Source organism: Ciconia boyciana, chromosome 3 (genome assembly GCF_034638445.1).
Source record: "Ciconia boyciana chromosome 3, ASM3463844v1, whole genome shotgun sequence".
Lineage (NCBI taxonomy): Eukaryota > Metazoa > Chordata > Aves > Ciconiiformes > Ciconiidae > Ciconia > Ciconia boyciana.
Window position 1 is genome coordinate 96258216 of NC_132936.1, and position 27886 is coordinate 96286101.

Sequence of the window (27886 nt, forward strand, 5' to 3'; positions counted from 1 at the left end):
GTATTAATACTTTTAAAATAAACTAGTCCCACAGAAGGAACTTGAAAAGTGTCACGAAAGACATCCATTCAATTTCTCATTGCATGAAAAATATTATGGGCAAATATGGCTGAGCACCTTTAACAATAAGTTGATGCCCACCTCTGTAACTGTGCAGGTAACTAATGGAGCATTCTCCTCTCCTATTTCTAAACTAAGATTTATGGATTTTAAAGTAAGGATTTACTTTCTCCTAGTACAGGCCATTGATTTTCAATGTTTCTGTTTCCCACCAGTTTCTCTAGCCTTGTGTCCAGACTCCTCATATGACTGAGTATAACATGAAATGCCACCCTCTCCCAAAAACCAAACCAACTAGCAAACTAAAACACAACATTGTCAGCACATTTAAGAGCACAAACAGGGGCAGTGAATGCAGAAGAGTAGCTCCCGATGGCTGCTTGCCTCCCTGAAACACATGAGTCCTCATTGACAGGAGACTTATCTGCAGCATGTGATGGGAGAATCAGGTGAATAAATGCCCTAATGTAGCAGTTGAGCCTTCGCTGTGGTTGTATGAAACGAATGAATCCTTTCACCTCCAGTTAAGTTCATTTGAAGCACTGAACTCTCCCAGCTGGAATGCAATGCAGATTATCAACTAATCTGCTTCCTAGAAAGAGGAGGTTTCTGTTCTCTCTCTTTTTCTCCTATTAGTGTTTCATAAAATATGTAAATGTTCCTTTATTACCAAACTAGGAAATCTGTACATCACAAACCATACAGTTAAAGTGCACAACATGTACATGTGTGCATGTGTTCACATGGACATGTATGCATGAATACAAATGCAGGCACTTGCTGATATATCTATAGCTGGGTATATATTTATATCTCTGGCATTTGCCATCTGTTGGGAGTGTAATACTGGGAATAAGCATCTGGCACTGTTTCGTATAGCAGGGCCTTTTGACAGCTGATGCTAGGGAATGCTGTACCTTTGGGGATTAAGGAGTAATTAATTAAGACAAGGAAAACATACTGCAGAACATAAAATTCCTATATTAAAAGCAAGAGTTTCAAGTTACTCTTTGATTTAGTTTTCATCTGGCCTACAGCCTAAAACCAAACCTAGTGTAATCGGAGGGATCCCCTTGTCACGTTTAGGGGAATTTAAAGGTGAAACATGTAAGATGTTAATAATGTCACTTGTTAAGTCCACATCCAGAATATTATTACACATCCAGTATCGAATTGCAAACACTGAACACAGAGGAGAGAGTCACTGAGAAAAGGTTCCAGAGAAATAGGCTCAAGGGGTAGAAGGGGGTGCTGCATGCACCATATGGTGTGCTGTGTGTTACCCATGGGTTAATGGGTACAAAGCATTGCAAACAGATGTGATATTCAAGCTATTCAAAGACTAAAATGTTTTCTTGGTTATCAGGCAGAATTATTCATTGGCCTCCAGGTTAGAAAATGCTTAAATCGTCGTTGCTGCGTTTATTGCACTTGCTCAGACACCTCCAAGGGCTCTTTTTGGTCATCCATCTTTGCAACCCTTTGCTGGGTGAAGAGTGAGAATGAAACAAGCAGAGTCTTTGGGAATACTATTTTCTTCTCTTTCCAGAGAGAATCAATCCCATGGTGTGGGATATAACAGGTTTAGCAAAGGGAAAGCTACCACCTTTTCAGTCATGCATCATGCAGAGCAGAGGTACCTTTCGTTGCTTTGTTGTTATGTGTTGCTTTATAAGTGAATTAATCCAAATTGTTACTAAGTACTGGGTATAGTTTGGAGACATATAAAAATTTATCTTCCCCTAAGGGTAATAAGAGGAAAGCAAATGGGTTGCTGTTCTCTAGAGCTGACAAACTCTGAAAAGATGTTTGAAACCAGAAATATATTCCAATTCATGGAATCTGTAAGGAGGATATAAATTGTAAGCAAATAGTATGGTCTGCTTTGCTACGCCTATGTACATACGCAGACATACACATGCACACACACTTTCATTTTAATTTCATACAACCATTTGGTTCCTGGCAGATATCAAATGAAATCCACATCATCACTAATTTCAGAAATTTCCACTTTGTCATCTTGTTTAATAGTCTCCAGGATGATATTTTGGGGATTTGGGTTGATTTTTTTAGCAGGACTAACTGTGTGCAGAAATTCACAGTGGAATCATATCCTGTTCTTTCAAGTAAATGGCATATCATATTTTTAGCAAAAAAAGCTTATTTCAAAAGCAAAAAAAGCCTATTATAAAAGATGTCAAAAAAATTAATTTACAGGGGTTACATACTCATATGCAGTTGTCTTTAATTATTCCCACAGGCTTCACTTTAAATTCTGTAGCACCTTTAATTTCTCAGGCTCCTTTTTCAGAAGGCTCTTGTTGATCTCTGTTGTCCTCCTTACTATCTGCTCTACCTGACACTTGTATCTAAAGCATAGTTGGTGCAGCTGCATGTCACATTACCACATGTTAATTTATGAGACAGCACAGTTACTTGAGGCCTGTATAAATTTTTTAGTGTAGGGTTGTGAGAACAGGGGACTAGGCCATTGGAGCTAGCTCAGCTCCTCAATGATGTGTGAAAATATTTATTACACCCAGGTAAGCAGATATCTATACATCGTTTCACCAGCCACCGACATGCAGTTGCGCTCAGAAGAGAAGCAAGGAAGAATCCCTACCACGCAGCAGCACTACGAGAAAATAATCAAATCCAGAGATGCTGAGTGAGGTGCACACATGAAAATGGAAGCAAAACAAAGGCAAGGTAGAGATTGGTCAGACTGTGTGTGGAGGACCCTGGGGTGACACTTGTGCGTTAACAATTAGGGCATGGATTCAAGATGTAACCCAAAAGACAGAGATGTCTTCAGCAGATCTCAAAGTGGTAAAGGAGAAGTCACAGGACAATTTCAGACCTCTGCTTGGCTGGCTGTGTAAGCAGGGCAGTGGCTGGTGACACCTGAAGGATGATCACAACCCAGCAGGTGCCCAGGCACTGGCACCACCATGCTGGGCTGGCTCCATCCCTCTCTCAGGGTTGACCACTTGCTGATTCACCGTGGGGCTCCTTGCCTCACCTATGAATCCCTGAGTCCTCTTTCTCCCACATGCTGTGAGCACCAAAGGTGATTGTTGGGCGCTCGTTTCATTTTACTCAGTATTTGCAAATTTGCTGATGTGGATTGAGCCTCATTCATTAAAGCTAAATGAATTAAAATCATGGTTAACAGTAATAAATGCAGCTGTCATTGTGGACTTTATTATCTGGGTTCTTTGGCAACTATCCATTATTTTAAAACAGCATCTGTTGGCTTACTTCCTCTAATCTTGTATGAGAACGTGAAAGAGTTGGTTTTGTTTTTAATAAAGAAAATAGTATAGGATATTGTTTTTGAAAATTCACAGCTGCATGTGCTACTAATATTGATGATGAACTCAACAGCTAAATTGAAAACAACCCAGATGTCATGTTCAAAGTGAAGCAGCAACATAATAAAAAAGTCTAACCGCACCACAACGTAACAAGGAAAAGAAAATAATTACATGAATGTGTTTAAGACTCTTCAGTACAACATAAATGTAAATGTCATTAATCGTTAATACGAAGGTGCCATCTGGACAGTTGGATGATGTAGATGCTGGCACTAGAGGTGTCATTCCTCTTGGAAACCATAAGAAAACCAGAAACTTGGAAAGATGTTGGAAAAAAAGTTTGACTGGATCTCTTTTGAATATATTAATGTTGGATGTGAGCAATAATCTGAGCAAATACCTACAAAGTCAGGTCCTAAGCCTAAAAAGGCTTCCTTTTATTTCTGTGGATTTTGGATCAGAGTTTAAAATACGTTAGTGATATAGATCTGTGTAAATGTAACCACTGAAAAAGAGGTGAAATGCCTTTTTACAAGATCTTTTCTCATGCATTCCAAGAAGGTCTGTATTTTTTGATTCCTACTTTATACCTAAAATCCTGAAGTCAAAGATAGTTTGAGGGAAAGAGAAAGCAAACATCTAAATTTTCACAATAACTTAAAAAACAATTACTGTTCCTTACTTAAGTTTTAAAGTAGACCACAGAACAGCAAATAAATGAAAAGCAGGTACTTTTCTTTTCCCCAAGAATGTTTTTTACTGTACATTTTGTAGCAAAAAAAAGAAAATAAAGGAAAAAATATTCTGATCACAGGGATGTCATTTTCTAAAACTCCAAGTAGGAAACGTGACGAATACAAGATCAAGTACACAGCCATGTCACAATATATCTCTGCACCTTTAAAAAAAATATACATAGAGTTTTTTCATGTGTTATTTTCTCTGTGCCTTGCACCCTTTCTCCACATGTCTTTTACAAAATCGTAGCAACAATGTGCAATTTCAGAATGGTTCCCAGCAGCTGATCATTGGAAGCCAACAAATAAATAAACAAATGAAAGGACAGTTGCAGTAGCCACCAGAATGCTGGAAATCACAGTAAAGTCGTTAAGGACAATGAAGTCAGCTGGGTGGGCCATGTGCATTTCCACAACCACAACAATGCTCCCCAAAAACAAAACTGAGAATCAGTTTACAAGCCCTAAAGAGCTCCTGTTCTTAGTTAGCAAGTGCCTTAGTGAGGGTGAGAGACAAGGGGGCAGGAGTACACCGGGCACTGGGAAAGAGCTATCTGTAATGGAGGGGACACATGGGAGACCCCCTGCTCTGAGACAACCAAATTTAACTCGGTTTCCGTGGCTAGTTGGGAACATATCCAATCCCCTGAAATACACAACAACTTACATTTCCTGTGATGCTACTGATACAGTCAAGCCATGTCATGGCAACTGTACAAAGAGCTTTTGTCACAATAGGGTGAAAGTCTGTGTTTTCTTTGTCAGCTGAAGGGAGTGACGGTGTGACCTTTGCCAGAAGCCATTGGTATTCATAATGTGGAGAGTTCATGGGAGCTACTTTGGTTTTCCCTTTCTTTATCCTTTAATAGGAAATCTTCATTATTATTTTTCCCATCTTTGATAGCAACACCCCTACAAATATCAATAGCTGCTGCAATCTGCCTTGAGCATAGACAAGCAGAGACTATGAAGAAGATGGAAGAAAGAGGATGATTTTTTTAAAATTTATTAGCCCCTAGATTTAGTTTTACCTAGGACATAAAGGGGTAGTATTGGAGGTGAGTTATACAGTACATCAGAAATTTGACTTTTGTACATAAAACATCCTCCTTTTCGTCTGGGGGGCGAGACTGAAAAGAAAAACAAAAAATGCATAAAAATGTACTTTCTGCTGTAGGGAATAAACAACTCAAAAGCAGTAACAAGGCAAAACAGAACAGAACTCATTAGATCCCAACCAAAAGCCAACTCAACAAGTATTGTTCTCCCAAATGTCACAGTTAACACCATGAGATTATGCTGAACAATTTGCTCTGATCTGTCCCTGTGGATGCCCTGCCTGCACTTCTGAGAAAGTCACCTGCAGTGACAGTTATATCCTAGCACCAGTCTTATATCCACAGAAGTGTATTTCTGTGGTTAAAAGAGAAGAAAGAGGTGCCCTTTAAAAAAAAAAAAAAAAACCCAAACAAAAATCCAAACCTCTTAAAATTAAATTTGCGCTGTTAAACCCCTTCTCATCCTCCTTGTTTAATCTTGTGTGACGGTTCACCAAGAGTCTCAGTAACTTTTGGAAAGCAATGCTAAATACAACTGGCAAATTCCTTGAAACATTCACACATGGTTTAGTTGGGGCCAGACAAGAATGGTGCCATACGTGCCTATTAACATTTCATGACCTTCTTTCTCTTTTAGTATCCCTGTTACTTATTTGTTTACCTATCTTTTTGGCCAGTACAACTGAAAACGTTTCCTCCCCACTCTTTCCAATGCATGGCCCTGCAGCAAACCACGCTTTATAACACGAGGGGAGAAGAAGAGGGGGGAGACACTGATATTTACACTGTGCTTTCCATCACCCACTCTGAGCTCCCAAAAGTCCCTTTTGCCCCTGTTAGGTCATTGTCATCGTACTGCAAAAGCATGCCATTCACCGAGAGGCTCCTCTTTGTCCAAATGTTTGTTATCTTTTTTGGGTAGGTGCAACATTGAGATGTAGCAAAGTCCCCCATGTCAAAAGAATGGCTACGTTTAGTTTTGCCTTCCAGAGGCAACATGAGGAGGCTGCGAAATTTGGACTCCGGCTGGCCCAGCAGTGGCTCTTTGTCCGAGTGGCGGGCCACTGTGGAAGTTCTGGAGTCTGTCATCTCCTCCTTTTTCTGACATTTCAGTTCCAGGGAGGCAAAAGCTCCCATTAGCCGGTCAATATTGTGTTTTGACCTGGAAGGAGGCCTCCACTTACTGGACAATGTGCCCTGTTCACTTTGGAGGCTATAGTCATCACAGTCATGGCTATTTGCAGAGCTGGAGGAAGAGGAGATGCTGCTCCGCGCAGACTGACAGTTAAACTCCATAAGTTCGTTTCTTACCACCACTTTGGGGTTGACTTGGGGCAAGACTCCATTTTGAACTGGTTGTGCTCCATTTGTCTGTGAGTAGACATTGCTGACGTTAGACATCTTCCCCTGGGAATTGTTGCAGACCTTATAGCGGACCATGAGTATTACAATGAATACCAACAGAGTTGCCACAATGATGCCTCCAATGATCAAAATCATGGTCCCACCCAGGAACTGGCTGTGCATCGACTGGCACTGAGGGTAGTCTTCTTTGGTGAAGAACTGGGCGCATCCCACAATATTGGTGGCAGTAAGGGTTGTGGCTGTGTCATCCCACATTGCCAGGACACAGAGGTCATAGCCTGTTCCAGAAACAAGGTTGTTTACAACAAAGGCTTTGTTTGTAGCTGGAATCATCCTTTAAGAAAAAGAAAAAAAAAAAAAAAGAAAAAAATTGGTTACTCTTGATGCTAAGGGAAAAGAGAGGAGAACAGACATAAGAACAGTGTGGTGTTTACTGTTCTGGTTCGGGGCACTGGCAGAGAGGAGTCAGAGCCATAAAATTTAAACAAGCATTCAAGCTTCCCATCTCCTGTGGGTCCAACATCCCAGCATTCAGTAACACACAAGTTTTGCGGGCCATCTCTCAAATGTGCAATAAAGAGAATAAGAAAAAGCAGACCACACTATTCTTGGGTTTTTTTTTCCTCCTCACTTGCATCTGTCCTAATCCTAAATATATTCAAACCTGAACAAATAACTCAGAAAAAGATTATGTGCAATATGTGCCTAGAAAGAGCAGTTCTTTCTGAGTGTGCAAAAGACCCTTGCACCTGCTGAGTCTGAACCTGGCAGTTGTCACATTGCTTCGCGGGTGCCTGAACATTTACTGTGTAACATCAGCAGGTTGCTTACCTTGTGAAGACAAGGGGCTACATTTAGTTTTCTCATTCCCTGAGAATGCAAGGAAGACAGCCACTTCCCTCTCTTTCTCCACTCCCCTACCTTGTTTCCCCATCCTCCTACTCCCCACTGTGGAAAATATCTGCTAGAAATGCAGCTATCGTCTTCTTTGCCAGAAATTTCTCCCAGCAACCACCTTCCTCTGTGTGAGTGAAAAAGAAATACTGCCATTGGCAGTATGGGCTGTGGAAATGTGAGGAGAGGTAGGCAGATGCAGGGATGGAAACAAGAAGGTCTCTTTAACATAAAAAATTCTACTCAAATACAAATCCATTTTAAAAAAACAAATAGCTAGGCCCAAGCTGTGCTCCAAGTTTGGATATTATTCTTTGCTGCCACAAAACTTAAGCAGTCATTTGAACTCATGCAATATTAGAGCATCACGAGCATTCAAAATTAGCAGATGGGAATGAATGTGGTCTACCCCCACTTCAAACTGGTGAAAATGGCAGCACGTTAGTGGAATACAGTGGAGAATCCCAGATTCAGTGCCTGGTGGGTAGCCAAGAATAAAACCAAAGAGATACCCCATGCATGTTTCTTTTTACTTCCACATAACAGGCTTGAGTGAGAGTAAAAAGCTGAAATTAAAACCAGCCCATTCTGATTTAGAGCTGCAGATCTTCAGCACCAGCAACAAGGGAGCCCTACAGGCACTTACACCACACAGCAAGCTGGTGTGACTGTAATTGGGACGGTAAGGCCTGGCCAGAGGAAAAAGGTATGCTCCTTGTGGGAGAGCCAGGCTTTCTTAGCCTCAAATCGTCATCACAGCTAGCATAAATTGCAGCTCTGCAGAGGCCCTTCTGTGCAGTGGGAGGGAACAGGCCTGCACAGAGAAGCAGCAACGTCAAGGCACTGCAAAGATGAGCTTCTGATCATCTTTGCATTTATGCATTCACGCCACTTACACAGCCTTTCAGTCTGGCCACAGGCCAGGATGTGTCTCCCTTTTTAAAAAGCAGACAAACACACAAAAAAATTCTGTAAGGAAAAGAAATATCGGTGAGAGACACCTGAAATATAAACATCACCTGTCAGGTTTACTCAATGTTATATTTGAGATTCTTGGCACATTTATCATCCTAATGGAGGTGTTCTGCACAGACATAGATGAGCTAATCAGAATGAGCCGAGAGGTCATAAAGCAGCCCTCCTGGAAAACTCCAGATACAGTTGCTAAAATGGTTTCTAATAGTCAAAATGGTTGGTCTCAAGTTATTTCTAACTGCTCTCCTCTCCCTGGGGCTCTGAGAACAACACACCACCGGCCACAGCAGCTGGGGCAATGCCTTCACTCTATTGAATTGTTCAAGGATTTCATATGCACGCACCAAGGATGATATATGGAATAACAGAATATTATTGATCTTCAAACGTATTGTCATGGTTTAGCCCCAGCTGGCAACTAAGCCCCACACAGCCGCTCGCTCACTCCCCCCTCACTGGGATGGGGGAGAGAATCAGAAGAGTAAAAGTGAGAGAACTCGTGGGTTGAGATAAAGACAGTTTAATAGGTAAAGCAAAAGCCGCGCATGCAAGCAAAGCAAAGCAAGGAATTCATTCACTACTTCCCATCGGCAGGCAGGTGTTCAGCCATCTCCAGGAAAGCAGGGCTCCATCACACGTAACAGTTACTTGGGAAGAGAAACGCCATCACTCCAAATGTCCCCCCTTCCTTCTTCTTCCCCATCTTTATATACTGAGCATGACGTCATGTGGTATGGAATAGCCCTTTGGCCAGTTGGGGTCAGCTGTCCTGGCTGTGCCCCCTCCCAGCTTCTCCTGCACCTGGCAGAGCATGGGAAGCTGAAAAGTCCTTGACCAGTGCAGCAACAACTAAAACATCTCTGTATTATCAACACTGTTTTCAGTACAAATGCAAAACATAGCCACATACCAGCCACTATAAAGAAAATTAACTCTATTTCAGCTGAAACCAGGACACGTATGATCTTCAAACTCTTGAACAGTTTCACCAATTGCTTCATATCTCCTTCTGTATCCCCTACTGCTATACTCCACTTTCCACCATCACTCCCAGCCACGTGCTTAAAAAATTTTACAGTGCATAAGTCCTTCAGAAATTATTTCACTGTGAAACCCCATTACAAACAAGTAGTACTGTTAGCAGAAAGAATAGTCAGCCCTATAAACTGGGTCTTGGACTTGGGTCATAACTCTCAAAAAACAGAGCTTATAGCATCATCTGTTACAGTGGTTCCTTTTGCTTTGCACTGGTGAAACACAGAGAGACCTCTATATTCTTTCCAAGCAAACAACTGTGTTTACATCGTATATAGCTTTGCACATATCTTCCACATATAGAAATACAGTTTTTCAGCCTAACACACTATGCCAATTTATATAGAGTGAACACTGATAACTTCAACAGTTTACAACTTGTTTTCTTCAAATACAATTACACACAAACTTCCAAGGAAATGTAAGTGCCTGGAATATTTCAAGGACTGGCAGGTAGCGATAGTGGCATGAAATGTAAAGCCAGCCCATTTTTAATTGTACAGCAGTGAGTCCACAACCAGTCCTAAAGCTTGGCCAGGTTAACTGTAGTAAAACTTGCCATAAAAGCTCATCTTAGCCTTTAAAAGAAATTGAGTCATTTCTAAACTCAATCAGTCTTGGAAGCTACAGCTGTGATAATATTGGGACTAATAATATCTTTATAAAAGATCACACATGCAATCCCAATTATGGAAAAAGCAATCAACTCTCCATATACATCTAAAATGAAGAATTCTGGATGTTTCCGTAAATAAACTTCAAATTTTCTTGTAAAATATTCAAATTAATGTTATTGTAAAAGAACAGCTGAGCATAGGGATAAGCACCGAGTTCAAGAGTACTAGGAGTTAAGTAATTAATCTCAGACTCAGTTTTCTTGCTTGCAGGGAAGACAATCTTGTTTTCATGAAGTTGCCAAACTGTAAGAGTATTTTGGCATTTCTCCATGCTTTAGCCCACCCTCCCCAAACATACTGCCAGTCAGCTATGATGGATGACATCTCTTAACGTTCCCCACACCTACAATCAATGCAGACACATTTGCACTCTAGGATATTGATGACTCTTTGATCATCCCCAACACGGGTAGCTGCAAGATGCCACTTCAGTCGTTGCTTTGCTGCCTAACAGGGGGAGTCTCTTCATGGCTGTTCTGTACAGCTAGCACCATTAATCACGGACCACTGTGCCCTGCCATTGGGACTCAATAGCTAGGAGCTGCCACAAAACTAAAAGGGGTGACTAAAACTGTGTCTAGGCAGAGATCCTGCAAGGCTTTGTTTAGTCAACTCATCAGCTAAACACAGAAAATTGGTCCAGGTAGCAAGAATCTATAACCTGGTTCACTGGAGATCAAAAACAGCTTTTGAAAGTTGTTAGCTTTTGAAACTCAGAAGATCCTAGTGCTCACTTGTTAGCCCTCAGATAGCAAATATACTTAATTGCAGCAGTATCTCGAGGCAAGGAGCCTGATATTGTCCACTTGCTCTTCAGGACAGTGTGATCTTGCAGAGATGCTTCTTATCACAAAGAGGAATAAAGATCTAAATTTGATACTATCCTTTCTTTAGGGGAAAAAAGAATAGCAGTTGACTAACTGCAAGAGGAGATTAACTTGCAAAACACTTGTTTATTTTTAAACTAATGGTAGGTTATGATAGCTTTTAATGTGTACAGTTTAAGGAGCCCTGGAACAGTGAGGACTGGGAAAGCAAATGAATACTCAAATATGTTAACAGTGTAAGTGTAAATGTAGTCCTAGCTAAGACAACAAGAAATTTGAAAATCTCCTTACGGAAATTTCACTGTCCAGATATGTAAGACACAGTAATTTCTGTCTTTCTCCTCTGGTTTATTTTCCTTGGTGTAGGAGGAGCAGGCAAATCTCCTCCACATTGGTGTCAGGATTTTGTTACCTGGTTCTTAAACTAGTTTCTGAATACTATCTGAAGATCAAAATACCCCAAGGAAAACTATTCATATAAGAACATGCTTCTGATGTCTCTGAAAATCTTGTCTCTATGGAATGAAATGAGCATAAAGGTCTTACAACTGACCTTCTTAATTTACAAAAAAGCCCTTTTCTCTCACTCTTTGGCACAATAGCATCGCTTATTGGAAGAGGAGAAGATCTATGGCTAGGACTGGGGCATGGCATAAGCGTCTGAAATAGAACAGCAATAGACAGAGGCTCCGATGAGAGTTTTTGTGTGATGAAGAGCTATGAAGCTGAGATGAAAGCTTACAGGGCTTTTGCAAACAATACATTCCCTTCAATCCATGGAGATTTACGTCTCTTTTTGTGAAAACACCAAAATGAGACCATGAGACCCTTTTTAAAAAAAGGAAGGACAGTGCTAGCACCCTTCTTTAAAGTCAACCTTATTTTCTACCGCCACCACTAAAAAGTCCTTGTTATGTCCTTGTAGACACAACATACAGCAAGCAAGCAATTTTGTAATCACTCTATTCAGTGTGTGGTGATATTAAGAAAATTAGAAAATAAATTACTTAGAAATGCAGGAGAAAAAGGTTTGATGTAGACTTCACTCATAATCCCAGATGCAAGTGAGCACTGAAGCTTGCAGGGAGTGAACTGTGCTGAGAATTTAGGAGACCTGAGTTTTATTCTCTACTTTACCAGTTACACTGATATCAGGCTCTACTTTATCAGTAACTCTCAGTTCCTGAGAAATCATTTTGCTGTACTGTAAGTCTCCTCATTTATAAAATGGGGATAATGCCAGCAATCTCCTTTCAAAAGAGGCCTGTAGTGTATGGAAGGAAATTAGTAGATATTATGATTACACTGTAATATACAAACGGGTTCTTTTCTTCTTTGTAGCACTAGGGATTAGCAGGAGTGAACTGCTGGTTAATACTGTGGTTATGCAAAACAGATGAATTAGAGGAATACAGATTAGGATAATTGGCTAGGCAATTCTGTTCCTTTTCTCCATCCCAAGAGGGGTATGATACCATCTAGTTTTAGCCTGAAACTGCTTTAATCACAGAACTTGCAGGGAGCTGTTAAGGCAATTCCTTTGGGAAGGCACTTGCAACTCCCAAGACTTTTATACTGACCTGGTAGACTATGTTGCTTTTGTCATGGTCCTTTTTTTGTATTATCCAGGGCTATATACTATCTATATTGCAATACGATTTCTCCTTTTGAAGCGAATGCTGGGAGTTTAAAATGGGAAGTCACGCTTATTTATTAAATGCTTGTGTCTGAGAAAAAAAAATAATTTGGGTGTGAATTTTCTGTGCCTAAGCTGCTCAACCCAAACTCTTCCTGTAACTTTCTATGTCTACATGCCATGTCCCAGGGCAGACACCTCACAAGAAATGGTTCATGTCTCTGCTGGTAAATTCTCTTTACTTCCAGAGTGACTTCAGAAAGCTGTATATCCAAAATAGCCCTTGGAATATTAACTCCTGAACCATGCTGGAAAAAGTATGCAAGGAACTGGACCAAGACATTAACAGTATAGATGATGGGGTTCTGGTGCATGGGAATGTTTCTATGCCCTCATTAATTTATGAGCACAGCTGTAGCCTATACACTAATTATGAAGCAACTGCTAAACAGTAGTGCTAAACATTGTCACTATGCACTATAGCTTGTAATGAAGATGGGAAAAGGAAGAGGAAGAGGGGTGCCAAGGTGAATTAGGTGCCAAGGTAAAAGTTAGTTAGCACACTAACTTTCCTGTATAGTAATGCCTTAGTGTGAAAATATCAATCTCACTGTACATTTCTATTCTTAAGCTTCCTCTTACACAAAGTTGAATTCACATAAGTGCAAAATATTACTCTGATTGCTCTCAGAACCAGCAATCGATCCAGAAAAGCTTAACACTGGAATCTGACCAATTTTCATTTTTCAGTGAAAATCTCAAGTCAAAAATGTTCATTTATTTAATCAATAAGTTTGTCCCTTATTTTAAAATCTTTGGTTTTTTTCCTTTGTTCCAGTTTCACAGGTAATTCTGAAAAAAATGATGACTCCAGCTAATCTTCCTTTAAAGTATTGTAGAAGGGTCTGATAGAGCCCAACTTTTCAGCTGGAATGTCCACCTTCAGTCCCAGTGGGATTAAAGTGGGATGGTAGAGAAAGAGGAGAGGGAAAGTATCAGTGGTGACATACTGGAGAAAGACTGGCTAAAGAGCATGTAAAAAGAGTGGGCAATCAGAGGATGGAGTTCATTGCCTGAAGAAGGACCACATAAAGTATCCTTTAAAGCCTGGTGGATGTAGCTCAATGGCACACAGATCTTGCTTCTTATCAGACAGAGATAGTAATGAGGTGTTATTTCATTGAGCACAGGTAAGGAAAGAAGAAGGAAGAGAAGGCTGAAGTGAGGGAGAATGCAAGAAGAAATTAGGATAATGAACATTGGTGGTTCTGGCAGTGTCAGAGCAGCAGAAAATGATAGAAAGACAAACGGGTACATAGCAGCCATTGGCAGGACACTATCAGGTACGTGGCTACCATCAAAATGATGGAAGTCCAGGTGGCCACCAAATGGGGACCAAGATCACAAAAACAGTTCAATATATGGTTGAGTGCAATCAAACATAGGTGAAGATCTTTCAGCAAAAACAAGACAATTAGAAAGATAGTGAAGTGAACCAAGGCAGTGCAAAGAGTTTAGATGATAGACAGAGATTAAGAAGGCTGGAGAAAAGGGCAAAAAAAGATCAGAGGAAGACTAGAGGGATCTAAATTGCAGTGAAAATGTCACACGTGATGTATTGCTTGGGAGCAAGAGAAAGTGGACTGCACAGCTGGCATTCTTCTCTGCTGCCAACTTTTGTAATTTCCTTGAAAGTTTTATGGTATATACTGTTGTCATTTTTTTTGCTGTGTTTTTATCCCAGAAAGCCCCAGTTTCTGCAGTCATGGAATGAAAGTAGAATCTAAAATGTTATTAAAAATTAAGTAAGCTAACAATGGAGATTAATTTCTGACCCTTCAAATTTCCAGAAAAGCCCTTGAATATATATCTTCAGATCATCCTAAAGCCTCAGGAATCAAAAAACAAATACAAAGTATGAAGTATATTACTGTGTGAGATCTCACAGTCTTCTGGTGCCTGATTCAAGATTTTTTAATCTAAGAATCTGAGAAAGACAGAGACCTACTGTGACCTGCATCTCGAAAAAATGACAGTTGTATTTCTGGTGTTCCAGGAAAAAAGATAGTTGTTAGTATTAGCAACAGGGCGTAATTCTTCTGTCAGTCATGTCAACATAAGGAAATGTCAGATAATACTAGGAGGTAGCCAGACTTGTTCAGTAAACACTAACTCAACCCAGCATGAATAATTTCCTGCATTTTTTATTTTATTAGTTTTTGGGGGGTTTATGACTTACAATCATAATTTTGCCTTCAGATGGAACATTTATTATTAAACACAAATCCCTTCCTGCTTTTCTGAATCTTGTCTCCTCATCACTCGTGCATCCAGCTGCCCTTCAGAGAATCTATCTTGTCAAATACGCATAGTACATTTCATTTCATTATTATTTCCTAATTTGCTTATGCTCTTTTTTGATCATTTGGAAAAGTGGGGTGGGAGGTGGGGAAGAGAAAACAGAGCCAAAAGCAATTGATATGTCTGTCACAAGATGGTGAGACAGGGAGATACTGATAATGAATATATCCCCTGTGCTACATGGGAAAGGAAAAAAACCAAGCAGTAAATTAAACTACTAGCTCAGAGAATATAAATTTCTGGTGATATCTGATAGGCTGCTGAATGGTGTCCCCTGGGAATGCACTGAAGTCATTCAGCAGGTGACAGAACAAAGCATAGGCTTCTAGGGGACATTACTGCACCAGGTTGAGAAAGGGGAACCTTGGTATAAGGTATTCTGTTCCCCTCCATTAGCCATTGCTCTAGGAGGAAATGGTCTTCTCTCTATTATTCCCAACCAGATTCTTGCAAACAATAGGGAACCACAGGCAGGCAGAACTGGTGAGGCACTTCTGGATGAATGAAGACCACCAGCACCATCCCATAATGGCCTGAATCAATGCAGGTGCTCAGTTCAGCTGTCCAGCTGCAAGCTACTGCACTGGGACAACCTCATTTTGGTTAATGTCGGTATGACAATACAAAATTAGACTTTCAAGCTCCCTGATCTATGCTATAATTTATTTCACGTGGACATGACAGCAGCAGGCATTTAGTGCCCTGATCATTAAATTTTGTCTTTAAAGGGAATGCAGGCATACCGTAGGAACATTTGACAGCACAAAAGATAAATCCAGTCACACCCAAGCTATTCAACTACACGCAGAACACCTTTCACCTCAACATAGCTGAGATACTAACTGCCTCGGAAAAAAAATCCTCACACTAATTCAAAACCAACTAAAACATATTTAAGCTCATTAGCAGAGTAATTGAAAGCCCACACAATATTTCTGTTAGTAAATGTGAAGCTGAAGTATTTACGGAAAGAATGCATAGCCATACTAATAAATTCACTCTGTATCATGTTAATGTAGAGTTAGAAAGCTATCATAATTCACAGCAATGTTTCAAAAAGCCAGACAGTAAATCTGAAATTAATAAAAAAATATCTAAAGTCAGTAAGTTATTCTACTGGTAGTCACAACAACATGTTACAACTACCCCATTTCTAAAGATGGGAAGAGATAAAAGTTATCCAAGAAAGGTGTGTTCAAGTCATTAAGCAGAGTGTGGGACCTGGGACACTATTCCCAGTTTTTTACAGCCAAATGGCCCATCCACTTGGCTGAAGTGTTATGCTTATTCTCTCTGACTCAAGTGTTTTTGAACTCTTTTATGCAGAGTCACCAGAAAAATACTTTTTACACCAGAAAAGTCATCCTACCGTACCAATAGAGGTTTTCAGAAGAGAAGCAACATTAGAATTAATAAGCACATTTAGGAGCTCAGAGGAAATCAATTTGCAAAAGGGATTCTGCTATTTTCCTGGCAGAACACAGCTGTGAGATTAATCTATATGCTGTCCTTTCTTGAGAGTTACAAGTGGGGCTTTCCACTTTTTTCTAGGCAGTGAAATCTGTGCAAATTATAATGATAGGATCAAAGAGAGCTGACTGGGATCCTATAGTGGTTGACAGCTGCCCATCCCCTTTTTCTGTAAGAGCTCCTGTGAGCTGAGGTGAAGAGGAGGATCTTCAGTGACTTACTAGCAATTTCATTCATGCTTCCTACACAGAGCACTTATGCTAGGTAGCAACTCATATGTCTTGCAGAAACTCTGTGACCTATCACACAGGCTAATTTTATGTCTGGAAGGTTGTGCTGGAATGACAAAAACTCCAGGCACTGCTTGAAGTTATGTTCACTGTGTTTTGTAATTGACTGGTCAAAGCAAACTCCAGTATGCTGTTTCAGGCTCTTCTGTCACAAAATATTTGTGCACTGGTGGGAGAAGTGTGGTGCCAGGTAACAGCTGACAGGACTATTCTAACTATTCCAACCAAAAGAAAGAGTCTTATCAAGTGAATTGGAGGTCTTGTTACCCATAGAAACTGTGTATACACTGATATATCAGTCTGGATAAAAAAGTTTTTCAACATCAGTTTAAGACACAATTTATGAGTTATTAAAAAGTTTAATCACATATCATGTAAGTGTTCCCCCACCTCAGTGACTGAACTTGTTGTGGATAGTCTCAAGAGATCAGGAGTGGTTATCTGCCAGAATCTCGAGCATCCCTCTCATTATGAAGTTGAAAAAATAAGTTTAATTCCCAGTGGAGAGAAAGGGAGAACTGCATTTACCAATTCTCCAAAAATGAGCTAAAGACATATCAACTCACCAAAGATACAGCCAGACTATACCTATATTCAGAGAAGAACATAGCCATGATTTAGAAACATGAAAAGGTGTTTATTTGGAGAGATTTTTGCCATCACAGGCAGATTGAAAAGCAAGCAGAAAAACTGTAAGATTGAGGACCCAACCCTCTAGCCTCTCAGAAAACACTGGAAAAACCTCTTGCTATCTAAAATGGATACAGTAGAATTGCTTGCTTCTTGTGAATTAAGAAAACTTATTGAAAAACAATAAGGGAAAGTTTGAATAACAAACTTTTAGTATCAATTATCAAGCTTTTAGTTTCTGAGTTAGGAGAGGGAGAAAATCTTCTGTAACAAAAATCTCTGTGAAACACGCACAACACTGCACAAGGTAAAGAGAACCAAGATGATTCAGGGTGACTTTTGCAATAACATTGGGAAAAAAAAGTGGTTTTTTCAATTGCATAATGAGAACACGGGGTGCAAAAATCAGTAATGGTCAAAAGCATTGTCTCCTAGGGGGGTGGGGTGGCGTAAGCAGAAGAAAAAAAAAGCAGCATAGGTACGTAATAAAAGCATTTCCTAAGGCAGAGGTTTGACATTTTGCGACTTTCTGGGTATTGCATATAAAACAAAGGAAAAGGACGGCTAGAAGGACTAGATAGGCTAAAAAGACATGGAGACGTTGAATTTCAGAATGCTCTACAAAAGCACAGAACACAGTTACATCTTTTCAGTTTGTGATACCAAAATTAGATAAAAGCATTTCTCAGTAACCAGAGACACCCTGCTTCTTTCAAAGCTGAGCCTGGACTGAAACCACACTGTGTGAAGAGTGACAAATACATTACTGAAAAGGAAAGTAAAATCCACCCAGTAAGAAAACAAGTTTTAATTTATAATGACCCCAGGAGGAAGAAAAGGAGAAGTCAGTGATAGATTTCAATAGTAGCATGATATTATCACCTAGAAATATGTTCCTCTGCTAAAGTATCTTAGGCAAGTGTCACAGATTTCTAGTACATGAACAAAGTGCACTAAAAAGTAATCTACTAGTTCCTTATGTGTTACAAATGAGACCCAGAAAACTGAAGGAAACTGACATGAGTCATCTGATAGGCTAATGGAATGACGCAAAAACTGAATGTAAGCAGTCCAGAATCCCAGGCTGTGCATCCCAATAGTGAACCCATTGCAAAGAGGAAAGCATGAGCAGTGTTTATTGGATTTTCTTCTTCCAAGTACTAGCCATATACCTTGCAAATACATATTTGGCCCTCCTCATGTTATTTCTCACTCACAGAAAGTACACAGAAAGTTTGGAAGTACTTGGAAAGGAATTAAATCCTACTTTTAAGCAAGGTTACCTATTAAATGGGTTTACAAATATAAGTGCTCAAATTTGATGTCTGCCTTTTATTTCAGAGAACCACAACTGATTTGTTTAGGTTTGATGGTGTAACATTAAGAGACTAGAATTTCTTCTCCTGTTTCAACTTCTCCAATTTATTAAATCTTTACCTGGCTCCTGAGATTTACCCACTTAAAGCTTAAGTTACGCGGTTTTGCTGAATATGGTTTTAGGATCAAATAGATTCAGACAATGAACAGCTGATCAGCATGTTAATAAGCTTTCACATGAAAACCAACTACAACAAATGCTATGTATGCCATCAGTCTGTTGATATAGTCACATCCAGATCTGCTAAATTTATTACTTCTTTACCATGATTAATTATTAGTCATCATATGTGAAGGTTTTTGTAGTCATGGATATTTCATTGTCCACCAGTAGAACAAAAGCTTCTAGATGTTATAGGCATCCATATGAGGTCATTACAAATAACAGAAAACAGCTTGTGAAAAATGTCAATGAAAAATTCTATAAATACTGTGGAATCATATGTGTAAGAGTGGCCTGTACTGTTGAAAGTGAAATGAAATAATGGATTTTTCTTTTTCTTTGCTTGAAAAACATTCAAAGCAGTGAGCAATGAAGGAACAGACTGGCAGATTGCTCTGCTCTGCAGAGTTTCAAGTGTAAAGTGTGCAAAACTGTCTCTTCTTCACTGGGTAAAATCTTCTCTGAGCTTTCCTGCTGTAACTCCAGGTAGCATAAGTAAGCAGGACATGCAAAAATGACCCTGAGAGCTAAAAAAGGAGAGCATGGAATAAAATGCTAATCAAATACACAATGATACTAAACCCACAATTTTTGCCTGCTTGGAGAATATAGAATCATTTGTCACCTCTACTATAAGACAAGGGAGTGCTGTCCTCATCCTGTCAAAAGGAGCAGTAGTAGAAATTTGCCAAATGTTCATTGATATTTAGGAGGAAAAAAGATGAGCTGAACATAGATTCATAACATCAAGCAGCATCAAAACCTCACTGTGACCCCTCTGAAAAGACTAAGGAGTGAAAAGCCAGACTCTATCATTCCTAGAAAGGAAGGTAAAATAAATACTCTAAAAAAATCATTGCATAGAAGTGTAAGATTCCAGGCTTCTTGGAAAGTGCAGCCAGCACTGCATTCTAGGGTACATTAGTTCTATGACTCTGTTTACCCATACATGTATTTATCAAGAGTATTATCAATAAGGATATTCAAATTAACATTTCTAATAGCCAATGTAATCCTTCAGAGGAAACTTAAGCATGTCCCTCCCTAACCACTATATGGGCTGGGAGAGTTCCTTACATCTGCAGTCAAGAAAGAACAAAATCTGTTGCCCTCAGTAAAGCATTTTCCCTTCTTTTCTCAATAAATGGTCACCCCAGAAGTATTGGAGTGCAGCTCAGAGTGTATGAGCAGGGGAATAAAGTAGGCAAGAACTTTACTCCCTTATGAAGTCCTGCAAAGCTGTGCTCCACTAGCAGAACTGCTGATTTTGGCTTCTCTGCAGTGGGCTGGGTTGGGGAGAGCCCTAAACTTGCCTCTGCACCACTTGATACACAGCTGCTGGGCTCCACGTTCCCTTCTCTAAATGATGATTGAGTCCCCTTTCTAGGTTGCACCAAGACAGTGCTGTCCACGTGACGTGTGGTATTTGGGTAGGCAATGCCATCAGTCTGTGGCAAGACTTCAGCAAGGCACAATGTCTGTCTTTTTGACTGAGGAGAGAATGAGGGCTAGACTTGAGCATCTTGACTGATGAGATGACCTTTCCTACTCTCTTGCAGGGGAAGTCAGCCAGCTTTGGAGAGAAGGGATTTATTTTTTTTTTTTAAAGTTTAATTTCCTTCCTTACTTCTCTGCCTCACCAAAATGACAGGAGGGAGAGTCACCAGTGGAAGAAATGAAGCTGCAAACCTGCTGAACAGCAAGTCTGACTAAACAAGAGGGGAGGACGTGGCCTGTACCCAGGAGTCTATAAGAGGAATGCCCACGTTTCCCCCAAAAGATGTAGCAAAAGAAGCAAAATGGGAATGGTCTAACAAGAGCTGTCTTTTGTCCTTAAAGTCTGCTTTGGATCTGCCTTTCTTTCCACAATCCCTGGAGACATCTCAAGCAGAACATACCCCTGTTTCATTCCTTATGCCTCTCCCAGCAGATCATAAAGGTAAGAAAAATCCTGTGTCCAAGTACCTCAAGGGCTTTTTATCTACTTTAAAATTCAGGATTGCTTTCAGAAAAGACGTTTAGGGTGTAATCCTTTCCTGGCCATCTGCACACTGTCTTTGCAGGTGTGTATTTGTACTATCCCCCCACATTCAGGTGCAAATCTTTTTCCTAGACCTGACTTGGGAAATATTGGCCCTACTGTGATGGTGCCACAAATCATTATTTGGTGATTGACAAGTGCTACATTCAGGGATGAAGTGGAGATAGCTGTGGCACTGCAGAAATCTTCTACGAGCTGCTGCCTTTTACATAACTTGGAGAAGTTACTATCTTCTGTGCCTCGTGGGCAGATTAAAATTAACTTATCTCAGCCAACAGAAACTACAGACAGAGCCAAACGATTCCGCACAATACATGTGTTTCTCTCTTCCACATTAGCCTGACTATAAACCACAAGTCAAAGATAGTCTTGTCCTAAATTGATGTGGCTATGCGCCTAATGAAGGTATAACTCTGACTCACAGTGATTAAATTTCAATGAAATATTGAAGAATGCTTAATTGGTTTTAACACCTCAGCAGCAGAAAAAAATTTATTCTGTCATGACTAAACTTCATAACTATTTTTCAGAAAATTACTTGCTTTTTAATGACCATGCTGGCAACTTTTTGCAGTGCCATAGAAAAGGTGGATAGATGGAAATATTTTTGTAACCACCAGTGCAATTTCTCACTCCATAGTGTAAATACACGGTGGCCTGCCACAGGTTTCACCTAGGTCTTGTTTTCTCATGTGCACTCTGGGTTTGCCTGCAGATAGTGGCCTCTCTATCCTCTGAAGTGTCCCAGAACATCATAGACATATTTCTGAATCCACTGCTCTGTGGATTTTTACTTTTTTTTACCTTGCTCTGGAATGAATCACTCCACCCTCCCTCCAGCACAAAGACAAATGTCATTGCTGCTCCTGAACATATGGTACAGCCTAAAAAAGGGGTATCTTGTAGGAGTGTATCTGTATGGATCACTTATCACACATTTCCCAATGGAGGATTTAGGAGATAGCATCTCTTTTTTGTTTCTCAAAGTCCTCATGTTCAGCATTTTTCTGTCTACTGCTCTCCAATGTGCTAATGATTCCTCGAGAGAGAAGAGCCCACTCCCGTTACAACTAGCTTTTTACGTATTGCTCAGCAAACTTGGATCTTCTCTACTGCCAGAGACTAGTTGCATAAGATGCAAAAACAAATATACAAAAATTATTCTCTTTTCTGTGTTCATCATCCTAGATTTATCTAGATTCATTCCCCATAAGAATGAAATTCAGATTCTGGAGTATTTGGTGACATTATGCCACAATTTTTTGCCTCTGAAGAGAACAACCTGTAGTCATGTGAAAAGACAGATTTTCAAAGTTATAAATTTCTATGCTGCTCCGAGTTTGAGAGAGAAGATGTTAGTATGATATTTTATCCCAAAGCAATCTTCTCAGAGTACAAGGTTTGTGTCCCTCAAGAACCTATAAACATCTTCAGAGACACCCACGTGATGAAAGCAAAGGGTCATTATTTCACAGGAATTCACTACAGTTCTAGACAAATACTTTGAGGACTTCAGAATGCTTTAACCAATATCCAAAAGTATCTAACTAGAATATTCTCTAAAGTAAACCCTTTATAAAATTCAAGAGACAGCTACTCTGAGTTGAAGGAACACGTGGCTCTATTCTCGGCTATAAGAAAATCCTGTACAGGTGGAGTTGGCTCCTCTGATGTTTCTGTGCATTGGCTAAAATAGATTTAAGGCTTGGTAGAGCAATGGCTACTGCAGTTGCCCACATACAAGTTTACTAAGGCATGACAAAAGTGGACCTAGCTAGGAAACCTGACTGAAACACAAACCCCTTACAGAAATTGCAAGTTCGATGCTGGCTGGTGTCAGGAGTGCACGCTTTTAAGGATGGGAGAAAGAAGAGTTTACCATGGATGCAGGATGACTCAGATAAAGGTGAATTGGAAGTATATGGGACAGTACGGCCATAAAAGATGATACAGCAAAAATGCAAATGCATCAGCTGGTTTCATCTTGGTTTAAATCTGAGTAGAGTCATGGGGATGAGCGCAGAGGTCCTAGGGAGCCTTTTGGTACTGAGACTGTTCACCCAGCCACCAGCACACTATGCCTTAACTCTTCTCCTTCAGTGAGTATCAGCAGAAGTGTTTTAAGGCTGTGCTTGTGCTCACTAAACCTGGCCAAACCTGCGCCACTGGACTGAGTCTGTGATTATTTCTTAAGAGAAACCTAATACTGCAATCTCTCAACTGCAGCCCTGCTGGCATTGCGGTACTTGAGCCCTGACACAGGCATATCAATAACACCAGCAGAAGCAGCAAAGAGGAAGACACTGATGAATTACTCCGGTGACCACTAACCATCCCAGACAAGAATACACCCAAAAAGACAGATCTAGACCAAACCTTTTCCACAATAACTAACAGCACAGAAGGCAGGCTGAAAGGCAGAGACGTGTCTGCAGTGCTCAAAATACCCTTGGGCACAACTGTCCAAGGGACTGGCTAGCAAAGAGCATCCCTGCAGTAGACCAAGAAGGAAGTATATATTTTCATATTTTTCCCTCTCAGTTGCAGCCCAGTGCAAAGTATAATACCCTCTTCTCAGTTTACTCACAAGTACAAATGTTTCTTGCAAGCTGGACCTTGCAGAGATAAAATCCATTAACAAGATTCCAGAGGAACAGGATGAGAGAGACTTAATGGATTGTAGCTTAATAGCTTACCCAGGGAATAAACAACGATCGAGAGAGACTTTGATCCTGCCATGTGCTTTCTGCAGTTGTGGACATTGCTTAAGGTTTGGTAGGTTTTCTATCAGAGTTCTAGACCAGGAGTCTCTGAAATGATCAGTGTCTGTTTTTTCCATCAGCCTTACTTTCAGGACTGTAAGGGGAGGGTTGGTACTTGGAGACAAGCACTGACTGAAAGCTTGACAGCCTTCTACCATGTCAGTTAAAAAAGGCTCTTCTTAGTTCTCAAGGAAGATGAGGCCATGTAATACCTATTTTTGATACAGCCTAAGAAGATCCGTTCAGCATACGACTGCTGTGACATGACTGCCAGTTAAAGTAATGACTATTCATACTCACAAAAGTTAAGGCAATTGAAATCTTAATGCATACAATTGTAGCATTAGTGTACACAGAGGTGTTCACTTTTATTGAACCTGTTGACTTTACCAGAATACTTTGATTGACAGTTTGACTGCTTTTACATTCTTGCCTTTGTAGGGGGTTGGTTCCCAAATGTTAAGAGCAGTACAGGTAGTCACGATCATCTAGTCTGACCTTCTGGACAGCAGAGTCCAGCATAGGCTGAGGAATTTATTCAGAGATTGTTCCACTGAGCCCCAGCACAGCTGTTTACTGGACATATGGTCTTAAGGATTTCTCAGGGGATAAGGAGTTGGTGACTCCACCTCCTCCTACTGGTTCATACCACAAGGTTAAAATGTCAGAACTCATTTCCAATTTGAATGCATAGGTCTTCACTTCAGCCGGAGAAATATAAAGAAAGGTTTACACAGCTGCATATAAAGACAAACCAATAAGCAAAGGACAGACTTTGAGGCAGGATGGAGACAAAGTCAGCATATTTAAAGCTGTTGTGAATTATTAAAGTTGTGAATTTTGCTTTTGGAAGAGTCAGAGGGTGGTATGAGCTTCTGTACTTGGGGGAGGAGGGCAGGGGTTGTGGAGATTTGGAATATAAAGAATAATGTCATGGGTGATGGATGGGCTGTTATTGGCCAAGATGACTGGCTAAATAGTCAATGGCTCCTCATAAAATGGTTGAGGGATAAGCTTGAGAAAGCCCAGGTGGCCACAGGCAATCTGCCCAAGGCCATGATAAACATGAAGACAAGTATCCAGAGTTTATTTATGGGAAAAGACCTAGGACAACTAGTTGAAATTGAAGGGGATGCAAAGACACCATGGAAAAAGGAAGACTATGACATTTCATGTGTAAAAGGAAAAAGAAGGTTGTCCCAGGTATTTAAAGCTAGCTCTGGAGTGTCCAGAGATAGGTCATTTGTTTTGTATCCAGCCATTTCCACTTGAAACATGCTTATGACTGTGAGGTACTTCTCTGTGTTATTATCACTAATAAAAGAGACATAGGAAAAAAACCCAAACATTTAGAAGCTTTTTTTGAAGGTCACAGGACCACATGAACACAGAAGAATGTAAAACCAGGGTCCTTTCAGCTTAGCATGTTAGTTACAGTTTTTAAAGTACTACTCAGTTCTAAGGTGCCTCTACTATCACTTTGATCATCAGAAAGTCTGTGAGGGAAGCCAGTAGCGTTCAGCCCAAGGGTTTTGTGCAGCAGATCTTTAATGCTTTCATGACAAGCCATTTTCAAAACTTTTGTTGTGTAGATGAAATAAAGATGACCTTTATCCTTTACTTTTCTCCATTCAAGGTCAACAGCAGTTCTGTGATTTACTGACAATGGCACATGATGCCCATGGAGGATATCCCATTGCTGCCAATGATTAATAGTTGCATTTCACTCTCCTCAGGGCCATAACTCACTCAAAGCTTCAGCATTTGAGAATCATGGAACATCCCTGGAACAGATAAATCCATAAATCCTTCCAAGCCAACAAAAAAATGCCAGCTCTCTAGGAGTTTCTTCACAAGTCAGGCTATAGTTTTCAGATTAATATGTGCATGTATCACAAGAGGGGGGAAACCAGATCACCAAAAGGAGAAATCAGAGAAGTAAGTTAAGGCTGGTTATTGTCACTTTCTATACTCTGTTCTCTGTTGTTCACTTTGCAGGAAGAAAATGTTAGACAGGCAGACATCACTTATTATCCACAGTATCTACATCTGCAGCAGTCGTTTCATTTGCAGTTGTGCTGGGAAGCGCATTCTGAAGCACATGACTTATCCCAAAAGCAGCTCTATAATAACATCACGAACCAGGCTTCAAAAGGACTGCCTGTGGGAGTAGTGTATCAGTCACGTCATCTGGAGATATATCTGCTGATTTTAGCCACCGAAAATTTTTATTTCTGATAGCTCTGTAGAACAAATTCATGTATCAGAGAGAGCTGGACTATGTTTAGGCTAGTGCATTGTCTACAAATGGCTCAGCCACTAAAAGCTCCACCCTCCTGGCTGGCCTGAGCTCAAAACCTACCACTATGGAGAGACAGTCTTGCCCCCATCCTGGCAACGTGGGAGGCCAGCCCTGCTGCCTGGGGCTGTGGCGAGTCCAGCTGATGGGTCCATCTGAGACACGAGCCCCAGGGAAAGGGAGAGCGGCTGTCACTCCACTCTGTGTGCTGGAGCTGGCGAGAGGAGGAAGGGCAACCCTCCTTGAGCTGCCTCTGCAGTCACTGTCTAAACTAGATGCTGGAGCTAGGTGGTACAGAAACCTCTCCTGGGGAGCCAGGCAGTCTGTTTGTGTAGGTTGTCAACTACACTCAACTTTTTCATAAACAAAACAGAAGGCATAGGAGTTTGCCAAAATGCCAACTGTAGGAACTCTCAGCTACACACCGTAAAGTTCTGCTTTGAAGTTTAACAGAGCTTGTCTGGAGTCATAACAGAAAAGTCTTCCATAGTTCTCAGAAGCTGTGGTTTATTTAAAAAAAAAATATATTAAAATGAAGTAGTTTTATTTGCATCTTTTATTTTTAATAAGAGCGTTCACAAGTTCAAGAAAAAAAATTTAGCTTTTTCAGCTATCCATTTCCAAAGCAGAACTTAGGAAGCTCTTTTTTACTGCTTGTTTTTCAGTGAAAACCTTTAAAATTTTAATGGAATAGAGTATTATTTCCTACATATTTTTCTTACATGTTGTGTAATTTCACTTTTCATCTTGGGAGAAAAAGATCTACAATTTTCTGTGTTCTACCTATAGACATTTAAAATTAGCAATGGCCTAATTAAGAAAAGCTTGAATATTTCTTTGAATAGTCAGCCTCTGTAAAGTTTTGGTGCTTATCGAAATCTGACTGAACAGCAGTGAAATTTCCATAGCTTCTGAGGATGCAAAATAAGACTGGAACCCACAGAAAAGGTTGTTCTGTTTCCATTCCTGGCCTGCTCTACAGCAAAAGAAAGCACCTCATGTAACCCTTGTGCTGGAGTAGAGAAAATACTGAATTTTTAGAGAACTGTATGTGTTAAACCATCCTTGGAAGCAATATTGCATTTCTTATCTCTGAGTCCTCATGGCAGGTTGCCTCCACCTGTGATTATCTCAAGTGTAGTTGCCATTATGTATATGATAGATACATGTATCAGGAACATCTTATGTTGACTGATGAAACTGTGTCCTAAGTATATATTCATCTACCTGTGCTTAGTAAAATACTGGTTACCATAAAAGGTATCTCAAAATAGTGGGGTGAGAAGAGAGAACATAAGGATAAACAGCCAGTCAAATCATAAAACACAGTCCCAAAGGATTTACCTAGCAGAAACATGTAAAGAAAAAAATCTCTGCACAGAAAAGTCAAAAGTCATAGCTCTCATAATTACACTAGTTAGCAAAAAGTCTCACAAAACCTCCAGTGTGATAATTCTGAATAGAAAATAAAGCTGAAGAAATCTCAGTCTGGTCATGGATTAAATCACAAGTGGAAAAAGAGGATCCAGTCCTGACAAGTGGTCTGTTGTGGCTTGATTTGTAGAAAATCTCTACTCAGCTCTTGATTTGTAGAAAAATCCATAGGGGAACAAAATGAAAAGAAATAAGGATTGCATTAAGCAATGTTACATGTAATTCATATTTGGGAACGGAAAGGGGGAGGAAAAAATAAAGATTTTTTTTTTCCCCCAAACTGATCCCTCTGCCTTCATGTACCTTTTTATGTGTTCACATGTCACCCTTTTCATATTGTATCTTCCATCTTCATTCCTCTGCCTTTAGCTAAATGTTGTGCAGCTCACTACCTTTTTCAAGTGTCTTTAAAACAACATGTAAGAGACAGCACTGCAGATAAACAGCAATGCGTGTCACCTGGTAAGTTGTGCTG

General features: G+C 40.2%; 1 protein-coding gene across 1 annotated transcript in view; it reads right to left on the minus strand.

Moving 5' to 3' along the window:
* Positions 1-5955: 5955 nt before the first annotated feature.
* Positions 5956-27886, minus strand: part of LRFN2 (leucine rich repeat and fibronectin type III domain containing 2) — a 41946-nt gene continuing 20015 nt past the window's right edge. The window contains exon 2 of the mRNA XM_072858209.1: positions 5956-6874. Coding sequence (XP_072714310.1) covers positions 5956-6874 — 919 coding nt within the window. The remainder of the gene's footprint in view (positions 6875-27886) is intronic.